Source organism: Carassius carassius, chromosome 14 (genome assembly GCF_963082965.1).
Source record: "Carassius carassius chromosome 14, fCarCar2.1, whole genome shotgun sequence".
NCBI classification, from domain to species: domain Eukaryota; kingdom Metazoa; phylum Chordata; class Actinopteri; order Cypriniformes; family Cyprinidae; genus Carassius; species Carassius carassius.
This window is the reverse complement of record NC_081768.1, coordinates 22,616,679-22,643,457: the sequence shown is the minus strand read 5'-3', so window position 1 is coordinate 22,643,457 and position 26,779 is coordinate 22,616,679. Positions and strand designations below refer to the sequence as shown.

The following is a 26,779-nucleotide window of genomic DNA, read 5'->3' as shown; positions in this document are numbered from 1 at the left end:
ACCTTCTCCCCCTTCTCTCCTCTTTGCCCATCCATCCCTGGTTCACCCTACACAAATGCACAGATGGGGACATCCTCAGCAGAGCAACACACACACACACACACACACACACACACCACAAATAACACACAAACTGCTGGAAACCAACCGGAGCACATACGCAGACATGAGACATGTGATCCCAAACAAAGTCGTGAGATGAGAAAGACTTTTCTTCTGGCACACTCAGAAACAATAAATCGATAAAGATGATGATCTAGAGTAATCCTCTGATCCTGTAAGCATCAGGACGGTTCACTGTACAGGGTGGTCGAGGGGAAGGCGGAGGTTTGTGCAGAGGAAATGAAAATTCCATCAAACTCATAGTAAAGGATTTCTGTGAGACAGAGTTCACATAAGATGTCTGGCCATGGACTCAAGCCTCTGCTTCCTCTCTCGTCTGAACACAGGGTTTATTAAACACCCCATGAAATTGTTTGGCAAGCACAGTTTTCTTTCCTGTGTTCTTGTAGTTTCTACTGAAACAGGTTTGGGCAGGACATACAGTATATATAAAAAAGTCCTAAGCTACAGTACATCACAGCCACAGGAAGATATGCTATTTGCTAGTCAGAGGCAGCTGGTTATAGTATATGTATATATAGTATATGTGATTTATACACTACTACAGTATTACAGTATTTTATTATGAATTTTAATTAAATTTAAAGTTTTAGTAATTTAAGTTTATTCTTTTATTTAATACTGTGTGCTTTTGTCTTTTTTCTATTTAGCTTTAAATAAAGTTTTATTTCAGTCTTAGCTTTATTAATTTTAGTATTTCAACTTATTTCTTTTATTTGTCAAGTTAACATTTCTAACTTTCATTTAGGAAAGATGAGGAAGATACAGATGTTAACAATACTGATGACCTCAAAGATATTCTTTTAAAAGATAATTTTGATTTCATGGAGTCATATTTCTTTTTCCTCTTGAGGCCCGTTTACATATGACCAGTTAGTTAGACATTTAATAAAATGCTTGCACCAAAAAAAGTAATTAATCATTTTATTTATTTATTGTTTGTCTGTGATTGTAGGTTGCTTAACTTCAGTTTAGTTTCTGTTCATTAAATTTATTGTAAATTATAAAGGAAAACTTGTTTCCTCCTGATATAACCCTTTTAAGATATTACGCCCTGTGTTTTCCCTGGGCAATCCACACAGATGAGGGTCTGCTCATCTATCACTGCTGGCTTTACAGGACAACACTCAGCATTAAGCAGTTAGACAGTCTGAATAGCGGTATCCAATAGGGACTTTTTGTGCATCAGCAGGTGTAAACTTTACGTGTGTCCCACTCCTGTTTACAGGGCAAATGTCTCCCCAGTGAGAAACAGTGTAAGCACTCCAGCAGATGCATGTCTTTACTAGGAGCAATGCCTCAGATATGTGATACAGTCATACAAACATAAATCTTCAGATGTTCAGATTTACTCACTACAGAAAACTGCTCCTTCAAGATACAGGTTGGAATCTAACAAAACACACAAAAAAAAATCTATACCTGATTTTAATAAATCCAGAAGATGACATGATAATCAAAACTGAATGCAAATGTGTGTATTTCCATACACAGAATGACAATAAATGTAAAGGTGAAGTGTGCAATCTATGCATCACCACACACAACTGGCCATTGGCCGATCAAACAGATAGCCCCACCCCCAAACTCATGCTATTGGTTGAGTCAATGTTGCTATGTTGAGCTGGTCAAGATCAAACAAATACATCAATGTTTTGATAGCACCATTAAGAAGGGGCAGTCAACCTACAAACAGGTTACTTACAGATGAAAGCATTTGAACATCAACAAAATAACTCACATCGTTTTTAAACTTCAAACCATTATTTAAAAAAAACAGTAAGAACAGCAATAACAAAAACAAAATGTGCTCCTTACCTTCATTCCTTCATCTCCTTTAATTCCCTAAAGAGAAACACAACAAACAAAGTGAGCAATATGCTATGAAATGCCAAATGAAAGCTTCTAATAAATCAAAAGGTAATGTTGACATGCTTTTCCTTGGTCAAAAAAAAAACTAAACAAAAAAACTAATTTACATTTATCATAGCAACAGGGCAACATTAAAGTCAGCAGAGATTCAGTTCACACAACATCATTTATCTAAACAACCCATTCAGTCTCCCATTTAGTGGAGAAATTGGTAAAGCAAAAATGTCTGTCCTGTCATATTCAATGACGCATGGCTTGGCAGCGCTGAGTAAATAGCTAAACATCTATGAAGACAACAGACAGTAATTTTTCAGGAATAAAGCCTCATGGGAGGAAGGCAAAGTCAGCCGTTGATTAATTGTGTTGGTAATGTGCCGAATAACGTGTCTCCTCTGATTTTAACCTTTTAATTGTAAATCCATTGATTTGGCCCTTTGCCTTCCTCACAGATGAATGTAAAGATGTCTCTTTCAAGAGACAAGAGACAAAATCTCCAGTTTTGTGAGCATTCATGAGCGCAGCACCTGTCAATATCCAGAAGGTGGTGCAGTTGTGCAAAATAACCACTTCTCTGCTTTAGCACAAAAGATTTCACCTGCGCTAATACGAGATTGAATGTAAACGTAACAAACAAAATGCTACTTCAGTCTCTCCTATAGAGGAATTTTCCATAAGCTCACTGTATGACAAGCTTACTGTCAATCTAGCTTTAGCTATTGACTGGGTGCGTGTGTTGGACCTGAACTACGTGGCTGATGGAAGAAAGCTCAAGTTCACAAAGGTAGATTTGGAAGGGAATGGATATGCAGGTTGTTCCAGAGTTCACATGTGTAAAAACGTAACACAAATCCAAGATTGCGAACTATATAGGTTGTATCAAAGCAAGGAAAATTCAATTTCACATGGAAAAGATTACATGTGGTTTTTGTGCCAACATGTATCCCTCACAAACTGTCAATCAACACACTTATAACTGCACATAGGCTAAGCTGTTTGACCCACTGTTCTGTTCTGTGCTATTCTGGAAACAAGAGTGGAATGAGGTGGAAAGATTGTTGTGTCAATACTATCATTGCAAAGCAGCTGGACAGCTGTGTGCTTTTCAAGCTCACCTTCAATCAATCTTTTGAACTTTTTATTCATCGAAGAAAATAAAAGGAAAAAAGTATCATTGTTTCCACTGAAATATTGACAAATAAAGCAATCGGCATAATAGAATGATTTCTGAAGGACCATGTGACACTAAAGACTGGAGTAATGATTTGCTTTGCCAACACAGCAATACAGTTTTAATTTAAGAATAATTTTTTTTTAAATATATACAAATAAAAACAGATATTTTAACTGTAACAGTATTTCACACAATTATTGTTTTAAACATATTTTTGATCAAATAGATACAGCCTTGGTGAAGATAAGAGACTTCTTTCAAAGGCATTAAAAACTTACTGTAGCGTATTCTATGAGTTTCAAACCATTACACTAAGCCCCGTGTACTATCTTAATTCAATCTTGCATTACCTCAGGGGTAATGCACTCAATGACTTTAAAGTTAAGCACATTGCTCGGGGGAAGACAGTAAAACCCCAAACAGATGCTGTTATCAGCAACCCCCAGAACTTTGAGCAATTCCTCCAGTGCTCCAATGGTATTTAGTCTTGTAACCCAAACAACAAAGGTGCCGCCCCAATGGTTTAATCAAAACTATATGATTTGAGTATCTCATGTCAACTACAGACTGTTTCAGATAACACCCTCTTCTGGTGGAGGCCTGATTAAAGACGGAAGCAAGTATGTAACGCATCTGTCCTGTTCCTACATTTTTCATAAACTTCAAGACTTGACTGACGCAATAACACACTGTAGAATATTTATTGTAGGGGGCTGTCAATCTGAAGTTACCCTCTATGTTGGGATTATGTAATGAATTGACCCAGAAGTGATGGGTGACCTGTGGAGCAGGTTAATTATTTAAGCTGCTTAAACCAGTCAAAGGTTACAGATTCCTACCTCTGGGCCTTCAGGACCGCTTGGGCCAGCTTCACCACGATCGCCCTGAGAGATAAGGACAAAATCGATTAGAAGAAAATGGCCATGCAGAAAGAAAAATTTGAGAGTTTGACCTAATCAATTGTATTCTCTCTAATCCACTAATGTTTGGTCTGTACTCTAGCATGACTATAAAGTGATGTGCCAAGTTTCATTTTCCACTTTGAAACTCTTCATCTAGCATGGCGCTTGATGAGCCTCCCATTCAGAGCTCTGCCCTGCAGCTTAGTGGTTTTCAATCACTCTGTTGAATGATTAATTGATACATCACTCCCTCACAGTTCAGCTTAATTCCTGAAGGTTCCTCTGAGAAGAAGGATCCGTTTCTAACTGTTTTGTTTAAGCAATCAACAGCAGTGCCAAATTTCTAGTCCTAAAATGTTTGATTTGACGAATGGCCTTTCGGGTAACACAAACTTCTGCTCACGTACTATGACAGACACACTCACCTTTTGTCCAGGTACACCGGGTTCGCCCTATAAAAATAAAAAAAAATAAAAAACAATCAAAGACCTCTTTGGCTTTTATCAAGAGCTATCCAGTTGTAAAACGGGTAATAGGCAGATTGGTATTCTTTTATTAGGAACTTTGTGTCCAAAGGAGAAAGCCTCTAGTTACAGCTGTTATATAGACTGGCAGACAATCTTTATAGAGAGATGAAATGTGCTTCTATAAGGGACTAGTGTTTCTAAATGGAGTACAATTATTTTCCCCAGTCTAAACTCAGTGGCAATTAACACATCAGGGGAAATACATACTTATCCAACAGCAACACGGATAATCAATTATGGCGTGTCCACCCCTTCGGTACTGGCAACAACAGAGCAGACCTACCCTGTAGGCTGCTGAACTGTGTGTGAACTTCATGTGAGCATGTTTATGACTTGCCTGTGGAAAATACTATCATTGCAGAGCAGCTGGACAGCTGTGTGCTTACCTTCAGCCCTGGTAGCATCTACAAATGAAAGAAAAAGAAACACGCTTTCAGTTCAAAGCTTAAACTGTCATTTGGAGCTTTGCAGATTTCTGATTTCATGTCAAATAATATCAAGAATCTTTGTTGAATATACTTTCAGCTTAGAGTTTACATTAACAAATGGAACATTACAGACTTCCGAGTTTATTTTACTTAATCTCGAGCCCCTGTATTAGAAAAGTAAAGATGAAAACGCATGTATTCAAACACTCACTCTTGGGTCTTTTCCAGGTTTTCCAGGTTCTCCGGGTTTACCCTACACCCAAAATGAGAAGGTATATTGTTAAAACACACACACAAAAAACCAACAACAGAAAATGCAAAAGTGCAAATGTTAAAAACAGAAATGCAGGTATGTGCACTCCAGTCATAATCACAGATGACACAAAAGGGTAATTAAATACATACATACATTTTAATATTTGAGAAAACAAGAGGCCACAATATTATGGCCTGAGATGATGGCCTGGGAAAATGACTTATACAATTATACAGTGTAATGGTTATTATTCCAAAAATATTTGACTGCATAATCCAATAAATGAAAAATCTGAATTATTTATTCCAGAAAACCATGTAACATATTTGATTAACAACGAGCATTTGAGTTTTGTTTTGTAGAAAACATTTCCTGATGCAGATGATTTTCAGACTTACCGGGGGCCCGCTAGCACCAGTTAGTCCAGGAGTCCCTGGAGGGCCAGGAGGTCCCGGTGGTCCTTGCGCTCCGGGCTCGCCCTGCTGAGAGACAGGAAGTTAACATCTGAGATAAAGAAGTCATTTGGATATAAGGTACAATTCATAACATCAGAGGCAGGGTCCATTCTGATTAAAATCCGTAATTTACAATAATTAGATATGATTATGATTATTATACTCAAAATCCTTTATAAATTTATATTTAGAAAAATTAAAAAAATACTAATACTTATTTACTGATGAAACAGTGGATTTGAAGCAGAGAGGAACCCAGACCTGAAGGTTGAGTTGAAAGTCAGGATGAGATGATTGATGTGGTTAATCTAGTTAATAAAATACCATGCTTGGAAAAAAAAAATATATATATATTTTTTATACATTTGGGAAAAAGTTTGTAGAAATTACACATTTACACTTTTGCAAGCCCAATAATATTGCTTGTGGCCTCTTCTTCAGGAAGGTCTGCATCAGTGTTTCTCAACTGTTTTTATTTCAAGACTCAATTTAAAATTGGAAATCAAATGGCGACCCAAAATAGTTTGTTGTAGAAAATTGAATTTCGATCGTTTCGTTCTCTTGGGAGCCTACAACAACAAAGCACACTGTGGTCGACACAAACCATGTTTATCCTCATTGTAAGTGAACTCAAATTCCATGTAGTCTAGGTCTATTTTGTTTTTTGTTTTTTTGAGGGCGAGTTTGATTAGATGTCCAGCCTTTGACATGAACAACAAAATATATAAAAATATATTTCTCACTTTTAATGGTTAATAAGTCTATTTATTTCACTATTTTAGACAGTTGCATTTTATTATTTATTTTATGCTTATCCTGCTGACCCACTTTTTTGATCCACCAGTTGAAAACCACCGCTCTACACTCATGGCCAGTTTTAAAACTATCTCGGGTACTTCTCAGCAACAGGAGACCTTCAGCACAGAAGAAGACTAAACAAAATCATCTACAGGAAAGGGTCCGGTATTTACACAGCAAGAGGGATGTGAAAATAGGAAACAAGTCTGGACTAAACAATATCCTGCTATTCCTGAGAAGAAACCATGAGGAGAGCTGATTATTTAAGATTTCTGCTGTGCAATTATTTTTTTTAAAGTCTGTTTTCAACATTAAAGAGGCTTAGTTTGCATTCCAAGAACTCAGTCTATTATCTTTCCATTAACAGCATTCATTTCAAGTCTGCTACTATAGAAAGAAAATTAAGACCTCCTAAATGCTGGCAACCGTGTACGAGACTGATTAACCACAAATAGCGCAGATACCGTGACAAAGAAAAGCCTTTCTTTAATGCCGTCTCTGTTCAGTAGCAGTCTGAAGCTCATAGAAATCCGGAACACATCCATCAAATTTAGATCCATATTTTATCCATTTATTTCTTGACAGGACTTGTCTAGATTTGATTTATGAGGCCAGATGTAGATCCATTAAATGGAGATATTCCCTGATCTAAATCCAATGCACGGACCCGACCCGACATGAAGACCCAGCCAATCAGCTGCTATAAGTTCTTTCCCTAACACTGTGGTCTTCGACAGTCTATACCATTGTCTCCAAACATGGTACTCTAAAAAACTACACACCTGTAGAAATAAGATGGAGGACGGGTGCCAACCGTGGTCAACCTGTGCCGGGCACTTTGTAGATCGGGCAGTGAAGGCCGAGAGCCTTTTAATAAAGAGGCTAAAGTTGAGGGCTTCTCATCCCCCTTTAGGCAAGACTCAACTTTGCTGCCAAATAAGCTGTCTCATTCTTATGCTATCTTTCGACTGTCGTTGTGTGGATAGAATCAGATTTTGAAACTTCTGTTTTGTTTTGTTAATTGCTCACTGTTCTTAAGGGATTTGATGAGTAACTGTAGACTGACAAAGGACATAAATGTACATTGTGAGCTTATGAACACCCCATGAAACGGCTTAACGAATGTAGTTTCGTTTTCATTTTACAGAGCAGCTGACTGGACTACAAAAAAGAGAGAGAGAAAAAAGGACATCACGATGAGTGCAAGATTATGTCATCAAGATTTTTGGACCCTGTTCGGTTCTATATGAATGAAACATCTAAGAATAAATAAAAAATACTTTACTGTATTTATTAATATTGGTGAAATATACATATATGAATACCTTTTTTAGCATAAAATCAGTTAATATGGGAACACTTTTAATGTGTCCTTGTTACAAGTCAAATCCATTATAAGTAATAACAGTAAATTATGCCTAATTACAAGAATCACTAAACCAAACCCTAAATCTACATTAAGTGTATGCAGTTAATTAATATTACTCAGTACATATTTGTGTAAATACACTGTAATCAGGATGCATTCAAATAATGTGTGTCCGTTAATATAATATCAACAAGCATGAATTGACAGTAAACAATAGCAAGCTTATGAATTAATATTAACCTATATTATAGAATGCAGTAAAAAATTGAAGTTTATTGTTCATGCATTATCTAATATTAACAAATTGTACTGGTTTGTAAATGTTACTTGTTAATTTAGCCTCAAAGTTAACAGAAATGACCTAAAACTATGATTTCATGGGGTCTTTAACATATTTCTCACATCCAAAATTTTCTAGTAGTTGAATTTGTAGAGCTTTATTTACAAAATAGTTTCTAAACGTAGTCAATTTCTGGTATGAATCAGATGACAGCTTAAAAATAGCTGAACAATCCCCAAATTTGCCCAACATTATAATAGGACTAGACATCCACTATAAGGACAATTCATTATGCATTAGTGACTTTTATTGAGCTGATGGACAAAATCTGAAAAGCAAGGAAAGGCCTGACAGAAGTTCTTCCTGTGGGGCAGAGTTTACATGCCTATATATTTTGTGAATCGGGCATTATTTTAATGAAATTAGTGTATTTCAAGTGGACTCATGACAATGAAAATTCTGGCTATGATGTTTGTCTAGAGCTCAGTAGCTTTAATGGCCTCAGTGAATGCTGGCAGTGGGTAGACGAAGGTTGGCATCCGTAGGGAAGGAGTGCAAGGGTGGCAGAGAGAGATGTACCTTGAGGCGCTTTAGGATTAGAGGGCTTATTGAGGGCATGTTGCGGACGGTGATGGGCAACATCTGCCGAGGTCACAAAACACAGGTGGGCCACGGTGCACAAACCCACAAGGCCAACAAGTTCACCAGGAGGCCAAAGGAAGGAGAAGGGCCAGAAGGAGGAGAGGAGGGGAAGGGAAAAAACAGAAAAACAAGTGAAAAAGAGAGTGAACAGTGAGGAAAAAGCAAGGCAAGGGCATAGAGAGAGAGAGAGAGATGAAGTACAAGAAGGGAAAGAGAGAACCAAAAGGATTCAGCATCATTGAAGAGAGTCACGAGTTCATCAGAATGGAATTCTGTAGGTTTGCTAGTTTATTTAAAGATTTATGTTCAATAATACATAGATAAAATATAAACTGTACTTACTGTAAAGTCTATGCAATGGGATTTAATTAATACTGATTATCAACTGACAGTCCTATTAAAACATTTACATATGAAACATTATCATTATCGGTGATAATGTTTCTGTCTTCATTTCCACTATGACAGCACCTGTGACTCTGCAGCAATGCTGTGTAGATCAGGCTGGATTCAGTCTTGCTACAAAGAGAGTTTCGCAACAGACTTACTGTAGCCTGTCCTCCAGCACAGGCGTTGACAATACGGCGTTTCTGTTGAGATGAGCAGCATTGCAAAGTACAGATTGAAGAGTTATTGACCCATAGATACACCACTAATAATTGATGTTACCTTAAATAAAACTTGCCTATTTGGGAGGTGCCTGTATTTCATACCTCTATGCAATAGACTGCACATAAAATGCATTCAAAAGGACTAAAGACTATTGAAAATGCTTCAGTTTTGTTGGTTGAAATTTTTCAAAACAATAATACATTTAGTCTATTTCCAGGTTTAAATAAAAAAAAAATGTAATGTGGTTTTAGATTTTTGGACCATACTGTGCATGACAAATACACTTTTATTCAAAGGTTTGGGGTTGGTTAGAATGGTTTCCTTTTTTTATTATTATTTTTATTACAATGTAAAATAGCTGTTGTCTACTGCAGTATATTTTAAAATGTAATTTATTCTGTGATGCAAAACTGAATTTTCAGAATCATGTCTTTAGTGTCACTTTTGATCAATTTAATACATCGTTGAAAAATAATAATAATAAAAAAAAACTTACTGACCCAAAACCCTTGAACAGTAGTGTATATATAACATTCAGTCATTCAAATACAAGATACTGGCTTGCTGAATATTAGTGTAAGAGGAAGCAAATAACGAAAGCAAATGCTTTTCAAGCTTATCTCCCTGAAGAAGGTTTTTCACCAATTTTACCAGAAAGTTACATTTTGTAACTTACTCTATGCGTAAGGAGGCCAATCAAAATATGAAAAACACATGTTATTTATGTCTTTAAAAATTGGATGCATTTTTGATGCTGTATAAAGTTACAGTTGCATAATGCACCTTAAAATGATATACCACAACCATAAAAGTTCCCAGAGAAGGCCAAAGAAAAAGCAGGAGAACAGCTGTGTGTTAAGATGTGTCCTTATAAATTCTTGCAGTGTTTTCAATCAGTTATAATAACAGGCACCTCTCTGCACCTCCAACAGTGCACGTGGATAAACTAGAGCACAGTTCTCAGCTATGTCTCTCTTTGCAGCAGGACTGTAACACACATATCACGGTGTTAGGGATGAGGGACAGCGAACAGCCCACAAACCTTCAACATTAGAGCCTGACTGGAGCGTAAAGCTGCCAACGTTTTCACTGGGAGCCCCTGCTAAAAATTGCCCAACATACAAATATACGGACATAGATACAGATACATAAACACACACACAAACACACACTCAAGTGATAATTCCCATTTTTGTTCCACCACTGCAGGGTGTATCCTTTCAGTCTAGCACAGTGACCTATGGGTTTAACCCTAACTGCAAAGAACCTATAGTACACAACCAGCCAAAAAGACCACCCTTATGAGCAGATTTCTAAATAGTCCACAATGTGGCCTGGCCGACATGCATGAAAAACAGCTCTATTTTGATCTTATATAGCTGTATGATACACTTCATAAACTTACTTATACACAATAAAAACAGTAATTAAATACTTAGAAATAAGACTATCAGCTTGTGTCCTGCTGCTATTACGATTCTTTCTTGTTCAAGCTAAACACAGATTCAGTAGAAACATCCACTGCCAAGGCTATTTTTCTACTTTTATATTGCGTGCTGTTTTCGAGATTACATAACTGATAAAATAGCTTCAAAAGGCTAAAATTACTTTTAAATAGGCCAGGGCTGTTACCAAAAGCCCTTTTCACCACATAAAAGACTTGGCCGCCTTTTACCGAAAGCCTTATCAAATCCAATTCAGCAAGCTGTTGGTAAAATTGCCTTGTTTACACGAAACTGTGATTTAGCTGATCATCTTTGAGGCCCTGCCTTGGCATGTGCTCATGTGCTACCTATCCGAGACAACATCCAAGCTGTCAATCTACTGTTCCTGCCTTGTTTCCCATTATTTTAATGTCTTTAATTTAACCGCAACACATTATAAATGTCTTTTTAAGGGTAAACATGACCAATCACTTTGACTAATAGAAGAATATCACGGAAACTGGAATGAAAACATATGCTTAGGATTTTCCAGCACTCAACACCAGATAACCTACATTTGACATTTGTATTTGATAGCATATTTTAAAACATAAATGAGCAGTGTTTAAGATATCACAATATCAACTCAATAAGTTCAATAAAACATTGACTCTCACCCTGTGAGTGTAGTCGCCACATACACCCTGGAAAAAAAAAAAAAAACCATCACACACAGACACAGTCCTCTCAGGCCATTTCACAAATCATAAGAAAATTAGCTGCTATTTTAATGCATTTCATGCATGATTTTACCTTCTCTCCTTTTGGACCAGGTTCACCCTGAAAAATAAGATTTGAACAAAAACGTAAAGCACATCCAAAATGTAATTCAGGCACAACCTTCCACTGCAATGTGAAAACTCCTGTGAAATGATGACTATATAATAATACATATTAAAGCAAATGCTTACTGGTACTCCTTTAGGACCACGAGGACCCTGGGAAAATAATCAGAATAATAATATGGAAGTGTTACTGGATTGTCCATGATTAACTTTTCCTGTTTACAAAACCTTTCAGCCATAACAAGCACAGCAATTCCTTATAAAATATTTTATCATGTTAGAAAAGGAAAAGTTCTAAAGCTGAAGCTAAATTTTGCTTTAGTAGGTTACAAGTGTCTCTGTGTGCTTATGCTGTGTGTATGGAGGGCATCAGTGGCCCACAATGCATCATGCTCTATAAAAACATGTAACTCACAGCCTTAGAGCTGACAGACAGATTGATGACATGCCTTCAGAGGAGCCATAATATTCATCCAGAAATACTAACAAATCATTTTCTGTAATACTACCATACACAAACAAAAGCAAACATAGAGAAATTGTCAATAAAACATAAAAAATCCAGCTTAGGTTGTATTTGGATAAGCTTTGTATTACTTTAAAAGCTCAATTTGGCATGTTCAAAAGCTCAGCAGGGGCCAATCAGCTCTGATGCTGTCTTATAAAGGTGTCAATTCAAAAATTGCTTTTCTTTTATAGTTTCTAAGCTTGCCGTTTATCACGATGCTATAAAAGAAAGAAGAGGCTGTATTATATTTCACAAGGAATAGTTTAAAGCGCACAGCCTGGAAGCATAACGTCTCTGCCCATTGTCTTTCATCACGTAAAGGAAAGCTGTGGACTACATTTTTCAAATTGCAGTTTAGGAGGACAGAGCCAACCCAATGTGCTTATTTTAATATCGCAGACGGCCAAAGTCATACAGATACTGACACAAAGTCACTTTTGACAAACCTCACTGAATGAAATAGGTAAGTGGCCTTTCTTCTCTCTCTCTCTCACACATACACACATAGAGATAGACTACAAGTGTTGTTCTTGTGAATATATATGGCCATGCTTATAGCCTAGATAAACATCACTGTAACAAGCCATCTTGAAACAAATGGCTCAACTGGTGAGTTTTATAGACACTGACAAATTTCTCTTTATGATATGTATTACTTTTTTACATATTTCACTTTATGACAGATGGTTTTTATTCCAACAGTATTTCATTAGCTAAAGCAAACATGACAGATCTCATTATGTCCTTTTAAACTAAACGTATTTGGATTTGGATTTTAACACTTCAATTAATTCCAGCCAAGGTTATGTATTTTCTTAAGATCACATTCATTGGAAATTGTTTTTGCACTGCGCCCCTAAAAACAGTTAACAATGGCTAAAAATGTTAAAATGGAAATGAAATTGCTTACCATATCACCTTTTGGACCATTCTGTCCCTGTGAAGTAAAAAAAAAAAAAAAAAATTTGGCAAAATATCCATTCTCTTTAGTTAATCTTTTTATGTAGTACAGTACAAATCACTCCATCCTTTATATTCTTATATTATGTCATGATGGCAACAATAGTGAATTTATTACAATAATTAGTATAATTATTATTACCATAATTATCCTCTTCATTGCCAAAATGAATGTCAATTATCAATTACTGCCAGATAATTTGGTACAAGGGTTCGGAGGTTCCAAACCTGTGCGAGTGTCAATTACTCAAACATTCGTAAGCAATGAAGCAAAACTCACAGGTTTCCCGTCCAAGCCAATGGGGCCCTGGAAAAAAAAAGTGGAAGAACAGATTGGTGACACTGTGAAGGCACAAAACAGCTCCAATTCTCCTGTCTAGACTAGCTAATATGGCAATGTTTATGGAAAAAAGTTATTTCCTTGAAGGTCAGGCCAAAGCATGGTGAAGCATACTGACTCACTAGAAACACTGTATTTTAACACTGTGTACCAAATGTGTCCAGAAAGCTCAGTGATCAGGCAGTGTAATAAACACCTTAAAGGACTTTAACATCCTCTAGAATGCCCATAGAAAGAGTCCTAGGATCTTATCTTGAGTCATTTCCACATGCGTCCATTAAATGAGGGCTACAGAAGCAGTTGCTAATTGATGGCTTTTATAAACTCACACATAAACTCTACACAAGTTTGTCGAATTAGCTTCAGACAAAAGTCACTTACCGGAAAGCCTGGAAATCCTCTAGTACCGGGTTGTCCCTGAGGGGAGACAGAAAGAAAAAAGAAGAGGAGTTATTTTCTATACAAAAAACATGAGGATTATGTGAACTCGATGAAAGGAGGTCTGTGTTGAGAGACGCAGTATTGTTCCTCCAAACTCAGTTGTGTCGTAATTGAGGTTGAAGGACAGAAGCCTTCCTGCTCTGTAGGAAGCACTTTGTGTGGGATGAGGAGACAAAGACAAATAAAGCTCTAAAAACTTTGAGACACCGACTGAAATTCAACATGAGTAAGAACAAACTGAAAAACATTAAAGAGTTGTCCTTATTCAGTACGTGAGAGCCAATGAGACAAGGCTAACAAATTAAATAAGTAAATGTCAGTAATGCTTAGTGCTACATTCTCCTGTGAACAATACCTAGTTTGCTTTCCTGAAAAAAACTTTTGTAGCCCTTGGGAAAAGAGGAAGTCATTCAATATGCCTGGCAAAAAAAAAGGACTGCGTTGGATCGACCTGAGAGAAATTACAAGGAAGAGGTGAACTGAGCTAATGAAGGGGATTGTGTGTCTGGGTCTCAGGTAGTTATTGGAACATGGTTGATTTTCTCTGCCTTGGGAACCTAAGGGTCTGGAGTAATGGAAGTAGCAGCATTTGCCCCCTCAGAATCACCCGAAACAGACCTGACAACATTCATTTTGTTGGCATGAAAGTGCAATAAAAAGTAATAGAAAACAAGCCTAGTCTACTTAAAAGAACCCCTCTAAACCAAAAATCCACTATGGCCACAATACATAACATTCTTCAGGAGAGATACAACATAAATTTCCTGACAACAGTCTGATCTTGGAAATTAAACCCATATTAAATATCGCTAAAAAAAATTCAGGACAGGCACAGCTTTTCAAAGTGTATGACAAATACAACAAAATATAGATACTTGGCAACCTAAGAAAGGGGTTTTCAAACCAGGAATGCGAATAGATCCAAAGAAAAAAAAAATGGATTTAGCAAAATGTATTTTTTAGACCTGTCAAACTACATGCTTGTATTTTGTTGTACTTTCAGTTTTTAAGATATGAAACATGTACCCTGCCTGATCAGCCAGGACAGTAACTAGATATAATGACAACTCAATACATCATCTAATGATCCCTCTTGTCTATTCTCTAACTGGCTCACTTATGTGTGAGAAAGAAACTCGTAATTTCCGCTGGCCTCTCCACACTTCTGCCTCAAATCAACCTCTGTGACCCTTCAGGAGGTGAGGACAAAGCCTATGCTCTCAGCTCAGCTGCTGAAGAGATTCCATTCAATGAAACATCTCCATGTCACCAGTTCTCTAGTCCTTATGTCCACTCCTGACACCTTAATAGAGGTAATGGGTCAGAGGTATAGAGAAATGTATAATCAGCAAGCAGAAAAACAGATGTCTATACAGTCTGAAGGCCCTCCCACAAGAGTGTGTTGGGATAAATGGGGAAACCACAGATTATGCACAGCATAATCAGCAACGAAATTGCACTTCTGATGGCGTAACATTGTGTTTTTGTCTTACTGAGTGGAAAGGGAAAGAGTGCCAGTTTGGGGACAAGCCCCATTTCACCTGATGGCTGACCACTCATTAACAAGATACAGCACAATCTGCACATCTAATGTCTGGATTATAATGACAAGGGCAGGGATGTTTTCTTTCCTTCTAGCTAATGAAGATGAGATTCCAAATGGGTGTCATTACGTGGGAGTGGCAGCCCCGAAATACTGATGAAGTGTAAGTGCTTCCATACAAGCTGCTGCGGGATTCCCGTCCGGTTTGTGCATATTAGAGATTGGGTCTTGATTAGCAGAGATTTGTTGGATTTGCTCCACATATAGTAGTGTGCAGGATGAAGCTGTATCCTGCTTATCTATCTTATGCCGCACTCATTTTGGGGTGGTCTGTAAGTTAAATACGGGAAGAAAAACAATAGAAGAAACTTTTGCCAAGAACCCCTGGAATCATAAAAAGATTGAGGCCAAAAACGGCTAAAATCTGCACTATGACCTGTATCTACTCTGGAGACCTGACATTAGAAGGAGATGATGAAGATTTTTAGCAGTGACAGAGCAAACACTTACAGGAGGTCCTCGTGGGCCAATGATAGACAGACCTGGCTCTCCTGGCACTCCCTACGGACAGATAGAGAGGTAGAAAGACAGTGAGGAGAGGAACTGACAGAAAAGAGACAGAATGATATCCACTAAACTGCACCTAGCACACAAAGCCAAACGTATAAGTGAATATATTATATCTGCAGAATTTGAAACACCCTGTAACATCTGTTTAACATAACTCTTTTGCTAAGCCGCCTCACAGAGAGCGCTTGCATGTGGCTCAGAGGTGAACATGGTATTTCGGTCTGTAAGTAAAATGTCAGCAGACCCTGGTTCTCATTTCAGAGTTGTAGTTTACGTCTTGACAGCAAGTTGAAAGGGGCAGGGAGCACTGCTGAGTAAACAGCATTCAGCCCAGCGGGCTGGTTATCTGGCGCAAACTAGGTGATTTGCACAGTGTCGGCCTGTCCACAGTGCTGCACCAAACATCCAAGTGCAATCCCGCAACGCTCTGTGGTCACACAGGAAAGCTCTCGGGTTTCCAGCACTTTCCCTAATTAGCTCTCTCATGTGAAACCCTATCAGGAAGACACCTTTGATGACCCAGCCATCCATCAAATTGTGGACAATTTTTAATTGTTCTGGTTCGATGCCCACTTCATCACAGGATAGAGATGTATTTGTTTTAGCAATTTTTTTTTTGAATTGCCTACAACGGTTATGGAGAGTTGTGGAGAAGGAAAGGACTCAACCCAAGGTTTATGGTTACCCACATAATCTTGCAGAGATCTGTGCAACAGGACAACCGAAGATCTGGAAATATCCCTTTGAACAGGCTTACATTACAAGCATTTGGCAGCTAGAAACAGGTACAGGACAAAGAGTCCAAATACAATCAGCCAAAGCAGGAGCAAATTCTGCTGATATTTAAGGATTGGACTTACTAATGAATGATACAATCTTCACAGATTTCATTTCGTTCAGCAAGTAATCCTTTCTTTGTAAAGAATACCAAAGTCTCAAGTTATGCAGCTCTTGCAAAGTTCAACCAATCAATCACCAATTCGCCTGAATTCGGCTTGAACCTTCCAACACAACCAATTACCATTTAACTGTATTTATTCGCTCGAGAACTGAAGTGCAAAGGCTGCCAGTTTCAGGGCTCACATTCCAATTAATTTTGAGGGGGGTTGTTTTGATATCTAATGAAGTGAAGTTCTTCACCCAAAATTTGTTGGGTCAAGATTTTAAGCCCTGCTGGAAGGTAAAACATGACCACATTTAAAAAGAGGGGATAAAAAGTAAGCCCTGAAACTATGAGGGAAGCCCACTGATTATTCTGGATGAGAATCTGGTGGGTCTTTCCAAGGTTGTATATCGTCTGCTTCTCTACTTGTCGACTTGGTGGTCACATCGCTATTTATTTCCTTTCCAATTTCTTTAGAGCCCCAGAGTTTTGCTGGCAAGTGAGGGTAACCATCAAGAAGTTTCACTACTTTTCTGTGATGGTAAAGGATGAGGAACACGTTTCTCCTCACATTGCTTGTTCAGCCTCAGACATTACATATAATTCCAGCTTGATGGAGGGAGGCCGCAGAACTGCTGGCTTGTACAAACACTGAGCACAGCTGCCAAAAGGGACTGGTTTAAGAATGGCTTAAACCACATTTGCCACAACAGGAACTGAAGCTCAATGCACTAAATCCAGAATAGAGTGCTCACTCATACCAAATACAGGCTCAAGGACACATCCAGAGACTACACAACTTTTAGATAGTTTTGGACGTGTCTTGAAGTGGTACGGTTTCATAAGCTGCTCTATGCCAAACATCTCTTTGTCTAGAGTGGGGAGTCTTAAAACTTCAGAGCGCTTCAAGAATAAACACAGGTAATCCAAGCATTGTGGGAAACGTCTTCCGAATGTGACCCCCAAGGCCTTTCAAAATAAAGCCAAAAGCCTTCCTGATATAAATCACGATACCTGCGCACTTTGTGCAATAGGTTCAGCCACCCCCCCCCCCCCCCCTACAGCCGCATCAACACAGCCACCCACAGTGAGAGAGACAGAGTCTCAATTCTGCACATGCAGGCCGACACTGCACTGCACTTACCTTCTCCCCCAGGTTTCCCTTTAAGCCCTGGTCAGTCACAGCAGACACAGTCACATGCACAGTGAGAAGGAGAGAGACAGAGAGAGGAACCTGGGTTAGCGAGGTTCTGAGAGGACAAGGACATGCAGCAGCCTGAGACGGAGCGTTTGGAGGTCGGGAGAATGGGACACACTGATGTACTGGAGCATTTTGGGTTGTTGAGGGGTGGAGGCTACAGGGGAACGGAAGCACTAGAGTGTTACACTGCTAACCTGTGGGGAGTAATGGATAGTAGATGAGGGGGCAGCTAACTTGTCTCACAGACAGACTGGTCAGTGGAGGAGGTGGAAGGGGGGAAGTATAAGCCATGAAAGGTGAAAAAACGCTTCCTGTGAGAATGTAGAGCACAATGTAGCTTTACATTGGGTGAAATATGGAAAGCTCTGCTTGGAGCTCACAGTTCGAGCTGAACACTGCTGAAACCTGCTTTTAGGTAGGGATTGTTTTTCAAGAGAAAGCATTAGGGTGAGCTTAGAGTATGCAACCATACAAGGGTCAAGAGTCTGGAATGTGTCCTTTGAGGACAATGACGTTTTATCGGTTTCTTGCTGAAAATGTTTTAGGAGTAACTGCTATGCTCCAGCGGGACATCTACATGACTATGCAGATTTTGGTCGATCCAGATTTCTTTCGCGACATATCATGCATGTGATCTGAAAAATGGCCAGTTCCAAATGCACAAATCATTTGAATTGAGGAGGTAAAACTGTCTGTGGTTTTCCAATCTGTTTCTCTCATTTTTAATATGTACGTATTGTCTCTCTGTGGATATATATCCAAAAAGTTTCTTCCAAAATCTCCTCGAGGTTTGGCTGCACACTTTGACTTCTCAGCATGTTGAATGTAACTGATAAGCAAAAGGGCTTCTTTGAGGTCTATTTTCTATTTAAAGTTCAACAAGTAAAGTATTTCCACATGACTGAGCAGCCAAGACAAATTGAGTAATAAAGAGAGAGGGTTTCTCATGAAATGCAGCCAGAAAGAACTCTGGTCTTCAGCCCTTGTTCAAATGTGATGGGGGGCCATGAAATATTTCAGATTTTACAGACAGACATTTAGTTAACTATCAATGGTGGTGATGAACTGGGAAACATTTTCTGTCTTAATAAATAAACTATAGTTTTTGGTTTATATTATATAGTTACGCTAAAAAGCTGAAAAGTTGAAAAGCTGAAACGCTGAAACGCTTCATTAAACTTGTGGAAGAAATTCATATGAAAGCTTGTGAATGCTATGTCAAATTGAAATAGGAGATGATACTAACCACTGATACTGGATTCTGTATATAAAGAAAACTTTACTCTTTAGTTCAGTCTGACCTTATATTATCAATGTGACTTTTGGCAATAAATATAAAGGTGACGTAGAGTTACAGCTAGAAATGTCCAGTTATAAATGTTGTCAATGGCATGACACTAAGCATTGATGACCAATTATTCAAGACTACAGACTAGCTGGTTGGGCTTAGTGCATATCATCAAATCACTCACCATTCTTCCAGGAATGCCCATTGATCCTTTGTCTCCCTAGTGGTCAATGCAAAGTCAAGAAGAAAAATCAGGAACAATCAATCTGATGGACTGAATACAGTCTAGAGTTATTACCGCTAGTGATTAACTGACATTCAGCCGCATATTTGCATGGTATGGCTATGAAGAGTTAGTAAAGTTAAGGTGACCAATGTGATTCTAACTAAATGTCTACATTACTAAGCATTCACCTAATGTACTGTTAAATTGAAAGATGACGATGCAGAAATGCCAAATACTGGCTTAAAGTCAGCTACTCAAGAATTTGAAGATGAAAAGACAGCAGGCATCACCAGTGGTTACATGATGCCAATGAAAGCGTGGGGTTAATGCAGCATATTTTCTATTAGGCCAATTTCATAATCAAGGTTCTTGCATAAGATGATGTTTGCTAGCTGACCATATGACAGATGATGAAGTGACTGGAGGAGACAGCAGTGTGGAAGCATGACAGTTTGTTTCCTATTGGAAGGGTTTAAAGGAATAGTTCACTAAAAAATGAAAATCCAGTCATCATTTATTCACCCATATGTCACTTTAAACCCACATGACTCCCTTTCTCCCTCTGAAAGGGAAAAAAAATTGAGGATTTTCCATGCAGTTATAAAGGACAGAAGCTGAAACTTTCAAACTTGAAAAATGACAGAAAAGCTCCATTCACATATAATGAACATTGGGATTAACAATTGGAATGTTCTCCTTTTAAGTTCCATGGAAATGTTTAGAAAGCCTTAAAGTCTTAAAAACAGCAGCATTTTCATATTCGGGTGAACTATCCCTTTAAAAACTATGAATCCCATTCTATCATAATCATAGCAATACTATCCCTACTTAAAGTTAGACCAATTTTTTTCAATAAAGGCGAAAATCTGAACATATGGAAATATGTGGGTAGACAACTGAGATCTTGATACAACAATTGGTCTTAAGGATTCACCATTTATTCTCCTGGACCTATGCATTTCCAAACATTTTGTGCTATTTAACACGGCTATAAACTCCTGTGACGCTGAAGTGACTTATTATGCAAGGCCATCCATTCCTACAGCTGTTTTTATTTGCATTCCTAACGTTGCAGGTCAGTGTATTAGAAGGTCTGGGAGCGTTGACAGCTCGCTGACGACTCACTCAAGTAACACGTAATGGAAAAGAGGGGCAAGTAAAGGGGTGGGATGGCTAAGCCCCCATAACTCATCAGAAGTCAACAAAACATTTGCTAAAACAATGAATGTGCTGTACTGAACTGTAGCTTTTCTTGTGTTTAGTTGTTTTACTAAGCTCTAAAGCTATAGGTTCCCATATTAGAGGTGTTCATTTAGTTTGACCTTTAGAGTTAATTCACTGCCTGCTGCTGAATGTCCCAAGAGGAAAGTCTGAATCTGAATTCTCTTGGCTCTGTCCAAGGTGCTGATCTGAGATAACGTAAGACTGCTTTATGGCATTAATTAGTTGTCACAATAAGGTTTATACTGTACACTGTTTAAGAATTACGTTGATATATTATATATAAAATAGTTTAAAATAACTTATGTAATATCATTGCTATCCTCAAATTAAGTACGATACACAGATTAAGCCACACACTATAATTCATACAGTACTGCCAGTATTTAAAGGAGTCATTGTGAAAGAGAATCGTTCTATTATAGAAAGAATGAAAAATCATCTAGAGTTTTAGATTAGAAATAGCTTGATGAAGTACACTAAAAACTCCAGACTTCTCCAAATGAGCCCTAAAGTACTTAACTACAAATCAGAAGTGTTAAATGGTCATACATACATGTGAATGAGCAGTAAAGCTTAAATATACAAACCACTAGAATCCCTTAATAGTTCGACAGAGCGTGAACGCCAATATCAATATTTTTTGAAGAACTAATCTAATGGACACATTTCGTGTAACATGCTTGCCACCCTACCCTATCCCAAGAAAATATAAAATTTCATTTCATTTCCTGACGATGCAATCAATCAAAAGCTTTGGCAGGGATCACATCCACACTTTGACCAGACCTGTCAACAATATACAACAAAAAGTATGCAAAAAGTGATTTTATGGCAAAGTTTCACAAAAATAGCTGTCATGAGTGATGGGGGTTTGTAGGGTATAATTGGCAGGTAGGGCTAGAGTTCACATTAAATGGGATTCTTCTAGCATGCCATGATGAAATACAGATGTGTTTGAGTTTTGGTCAGTAATATTAGCATTATAGGAGAAATTCGGAAGAGTGGAGCCAGACAAAGACCAAAGGGCCAGAGAAAATACAATCAAGTATAAAAATACATTGTGCTAACTTGAAGGAAATAGAGACTCATCCACTAAGTCTAGCTAAAAGTCCTGTTACATTAAACCTAGCTTAGGTTATCTGGTTTAGTGGGATGTTCAGTGGGGTCTAAAAGTCTCAGACCACTTTGGATTTCCAATGAAAATTTAGCTAGAAAATAAAGCTACATATACTACTGAACATACATTGGTTGTATATCCTCAGTCCTTTGGTTAAAAGGAGGTCTCAGTGTGTTCAAATAAAGAAGCTGTATATATGGCACACTGCAAAATACATGATTACGTATTTTTCATATTGAAGTTTCATTGAATTGTTTGAATACAGCTTCTTAAAGACACTACTAAAGAAAGGCAAAGTGCAGGAAAACCAAACAGACAGATGGACAGACAACAGGACACGTTATGAGACAGTTACCGGAAAGCCTGCTCGTCCAGGTGGACCCTGAAAAAGGGGTGAGAGAAATTTGGGTACAGAATAAAGAAAGAACCAGTCAACAATACTGATTAAGAAGAACACAACACCCTGCCAAGCCATAATGAAATTTAGTCTGCTTTTACAATTTCAATACTGAATAGTGAAAACAATTTAACTGAGGAGCTTTGTGATCCAGCATTAAATTTCATTGTGGCAAGGCTCAAAGGTAGCAGCAGGAAAACACTCCAAAGAAGCATTCCACAAATGCAAACCCCATCAAATGCTTTCACAGCAGAATTTTCTCTGGACCCCAGAAAATCATTATTTAATATCATGACATGTTTCTTTTATTTAATGGCTTCCAATTTTTCATTGAAAATAATTTTAATGTATATGTTCCCAGTAAAAAAATGTATATAGACACCCTTAAAACAAGACACATTTACTGAATAATGAATTATATTATACATATATTTTTTTCAGAAAATATATCTCAAATTAAGTTAACTTTATAACCTTTTTTTTCTTAAGTATAAATTTGGTGTGGTTTATGCTTTAAAAGAATAACAACAACAACAACAACAACAACAAAAATTATTATATTAATATTTTACAATAGTCTGGTCATCTTACACAGTTTTTCTCAATAAAATCTATCTTTATTAAGGGTGTTTATATAAAAGTTTTTGTATTTTTTCAGTGTGAAAGTCAATTCAGTTTATGTCATTAATAATCATGACTAATATTTCAGTAAGATCATTTCATTGCATTTAATACTAAGCAGTGCCAGCATGAACACTAAATAGTACCACATGTCTGATTAAAAAAGATGTTCATTAAGAGGCCCACACATGCATGGGACATATGGTTTCACAGATGAAGGTGCTGGCTGAAAATCCTTATCTCATGCTTGACTTCAGAGTCAATTGTGGAGATCGCTCTGGTTTAAATCAAATCAAATAACAAGTTCACTTCCTTCACAGAGCACCATTCCGCTGTGAAAAAAAAAAAAAAAAAACCTGTGTACATTCTTCATTGCAGAGGATTAGTGGTAAAAACCTGACAGCTGCTTGATCATTCAAAGAAAGATCCTTTCTTTTAAGACTGCCGTGACACTCTTCATTATCTGATGATGCATTTACAGTTAATTTCATGAGCCTGTGGAAGTGCATACTAGTGTTTGTGTGTGTTGGCTTTCCTTTTGGACTACAGTGCGGAGAGGGAAGCAATTTATCAAGTCTTAGCCCAGGGGAGGAAACTATTGCAGATGGACAAAAACATCCATGGCACTCTTTGGTCTGTACGCTTTAATATGACCATACACCATTCAGACAAAAAAATAAAATAAAATAAAATAAATCCAGTGACACAATAAAAAAAAAAAATAATAATTAGTGTTTTTTCATCAGTGCAGGAAGAATTAATCAATAAATTAACCATTCAATCAAATCTATATGTGTGTTTTTTATTATTTAATTATTATGTATATTCAACTCTTCCCAACATGCGTGTGGCTGTGTAAAGTTTGAACTGTACTTGCGAGGTCCAAAATGTTTTAATATTGTGAAACCTGTTGAACACTGAATTTTACACAGATTTGCGCAAGGTTTATGTTAAGGTGTAGATAATATCGTTGGGCTATAATATAATTACCCTAAGTTATTCGGAGTATGATTTATTTATTTATTATTATTATTTTTTTTTTAGAAATGAATACTTTTATTCAGCAAGGATGTATTAAATTGATCAAAAGTTACATTACAGACATTTATAATGTTACGAAAGATTTGTATTTCAAATAAATGCTGTTTATTAAGCACAACTGTTGCGATCATAAGAAACGTTTTTTGGGCAGCAAATTTGCATATTGACACTGAAGACTGGAGTAATGATGCTGAAAATGATGAAATACTCGTATATATTAAAAAAAAACTGCAATAGTATTTTCACAATGTTTTACCGCATTTTTGAGCCTTGAAGTGTGTGGGAAACAATGGAAGACCGTTAATAGGATCTTTAAGTTCAGAAGGCACACATGTGGCACAGCAGTGGTGTAACGTATATGAGAGCTGGACACAGCTGGACTGGGTGTTTATAAGCGGCGGTGTGTAGAGAGAGGAACAGATCTCCGCTGGATGTTGCTGAGATCAGGAGTGTGTATGAGGGAGCTGGTCTACATGTGCCGTGTGTATATGAGCGTGTTGAAGTATGTGAAGCAGGTCTAAGGTGCAGGCCCAGGTGCTGAGTGGGAACAGGCCAGTGAGCACTGCTCAGGCCGGCCCAAAGGAGCGTCTGGCGAGGTCAGAGGTCATCCACCGGAAGAACACTTCATTTGTGATCCACGGTAGCTGGGTACATGTGGCTCTCATTTATCCCACAGTGCTGCTGGGTAAATGAAGGGGCTCCCCAGGGGGAAATGGGGGCGAATGCTTCCCTAGAGTCCAACATTGCACGGATAAGATGTATTCAGTGGACACAGGGCACTTACAGATCACATGGAGTAAAAATACTGAAAAATGCTGAATTCAGCAAGTATATCACTTAAGAAAACCTATTGCTGTTCTTTATGCTAAGCAAAAGAGCATAAAGTATTATGAAATTTTAACTCACATTACTATGTCATTATAACAAGGGCAAGTATTTTTATTTTTAGTTGTGCCTTAATAATTTTGAGGAATTTACTAACCTGGCTTCTATATATGCCTACTTCCTAGTATAAGAAAAGAGTAGCATGCATAGTATTCTTTAAAAAAGGCAAAAAAAACGGATGACTTACTACTTCTGAAATGTGCATCCAACGGATGCTTTACTATCCCATGAGGCCAAGGGACAGGGCTTGTGAACAGCTGTGAAGTGACCTAAGTGACGCTAGTTAGTCACATGACCATGTAGTATGTACAGATTTCATTCGCACTTCGCACATTCATAATATATGTGACCATGGACCACAAAACCAGTCTTAAGTGACAATTTTTCAAAATTGAGATTTATAGATCATACGATAGCTGAATAAGCTATTGACCCATACAATGTATTTTTGGCTACTGCTACAAATATACCCCAGCGACTTAAGACTAGTTTTGTGGTCCAGGCTCACATATAGAATATAGAAAATAATTAATTATTCAAAACAATTTGTATCTGTATCCTAAGTCTGTGAGAAGACAAAATATATTGTAGAGGTCATGCATCCTTAATTCTTTCTCTTTATCTAAACACAACCTCAGACTGACCCACTGTGTAAATATACAGTAAACTCACAGAGCACAAAGTCCGTTTCAGATAATTAACAAATAAATAAGAAAGAAAGTGTAAAAGATTCACTTTTTAAACTAAACATATATTATATATTACTCTATCAACAAGACCCTGCTGATTCCCTCCCCTAATTTCCAAGTGTTTCAATCCTTATGTTCAAGAGACTTGAGACTGACCAGTGCAATGTTCCTCAGGAGTTTTCAACACACTAACTGAGGTGCTTTCTGTCAATGTAAAATGTTTCCTGTCACTACTGATTGTTTAAGGCTGGGTTAGGCCAGCTGTGCCTCAAAAGCAGGCAAAAGGCTATGCTCATGTGAGGTGACCTGTGAAGAACCACAGACTATTATGCATTTAAACTTCTCAAAGTATTCACTTTCAACACACAGGAAAAGGCCAATTTGGGGAAGTTTTACAGTTGCCATCACATCAGTAAGACTGTTGTCTTAGTGTTCTTGTTGGATAATCTACAGTATACACTCTTCTAAGAATTGCCATCAGTGTGATGGGACGGCCCTCTAGGGCCATTGATCAGGCACCGGGCTTGTCAAACTCCTTCTACTGAAAACAAACACTGTAGTTAAAGACTTACTGACACTGACTGCCAATAGATCACCGAACCTGTTTAAAGAAGACTGACTTGATTAAAAGAATTCTCTAACTATCTCTAAACATTCTTAGTTGACAACAGCAGACATATCAACTTAATGTTTAAGTTGGTTGACAGACTATGCGTATTGTTTGACAGTTCCCTCTCCTGTCTTTCAGTTCTCCTCAATTTGCCTTCAATTTATGGGTTATATGAGCAGGTGTTGGAATGTTCGTATACGTATGTTTTTGGGCTGTGGAACCTGCTCACCCACTGAGATATTTTATTGCTCATAAGTTTCACGTTCATAGCTCAGAGACTTAAAGGAACAGTTCACTCCAAAAACAGATTAAAAGGGAATTAAAGGGAGAGTGGACAGACTCATCCGAGCTCCAGCAATCACATAAAAAACAACTTAAAAAGTCAAACAAGTGGTCCATTCATGAAGATATGTCATGCCAGATTTGAGGTTAAATGATAATAAACATCAATGATTATGGAATATTTTATAACCATGATTAATTATTTTGGTGAATTATCCCTTTAATTGAGTTCATTTAGTATTTATCTTA

The 26,779-nt window shown here is 37.6% G+C and overlaps 1 protein-coding gene across 1 annotated transcript in view; it reads right to left on the bottom strand.

Moving 5' to 3' along the window:
- Positions 1–22,381, bottom strand: part of LOC132157362 (collagen alpha-1(XIII) chain-like) — a 47,048-nt gene extending 24,667 nt beyond the window's left edge. The window contains exons 1-18 of the mRNA XM_059566696.1: positions 22,361–22,381; positions 19,623–19,658; positions 18,094–18,120; positions 16,007–16,057; positions 13,894–13,929; positions 13,453–13,479; positions 13,123–13,149; positions 11,831–11,857; positions 11,673–11,699; positions 11,537–11,563; positions 8,761–8,823; positions 5,678–5,758; positions 5,235–5,276; positions 4,982–4,999; positions 4,494–4,520; positions 4,006–4,050; positions 1,942–1,968; positions 3–47 (exon numbers count right to left, since the gene is read on the bottom strand). Of these exons, the coding sequence (XP_059422679.1) occupies positions 3–47; positions 1,942–1,968; positions 4,006–4,050; positions 4,494–4,520; positions 4,982–4,999; positions 5,235–5,276; positions 5,678–5,758; positions 8,761–8,823; positions 11,537–11,563; positions 11,673–11,699; positions 11,831–11,857; positions 13,123–13,149; positions 13,453–13,479; positions 13,894–13,929; positions 16,007–16,057; positions 18,094–18,120; positions 19,623–19,643 (618 nt within the window). The 5' untranslated portion in view covers positions 19,644–19,658; positions 22,361–22,381. The remainder of the gene's footprint in view (positions 1–2; positions 48–1,941; positions 1,969–4,005; positions 4,051–4,493; positions 4,521–4,981; positions 5,000–5,234; positions 5,277–5,677; positions 5,759–8,760; positions 8,824–11,536; positions 11,564–11,672; positions 11,700–11,830; positions 11,858–13,122; positions 13,150–13,452; positions 13,480–13,893; positions 13,930–16,006; positions 16,058–18,093; positions 18,121–19,622; positions 19,659–22,360) is intronic.
- Positions 22,382–26,779: the final 4,398 nt, after the last annotated feature.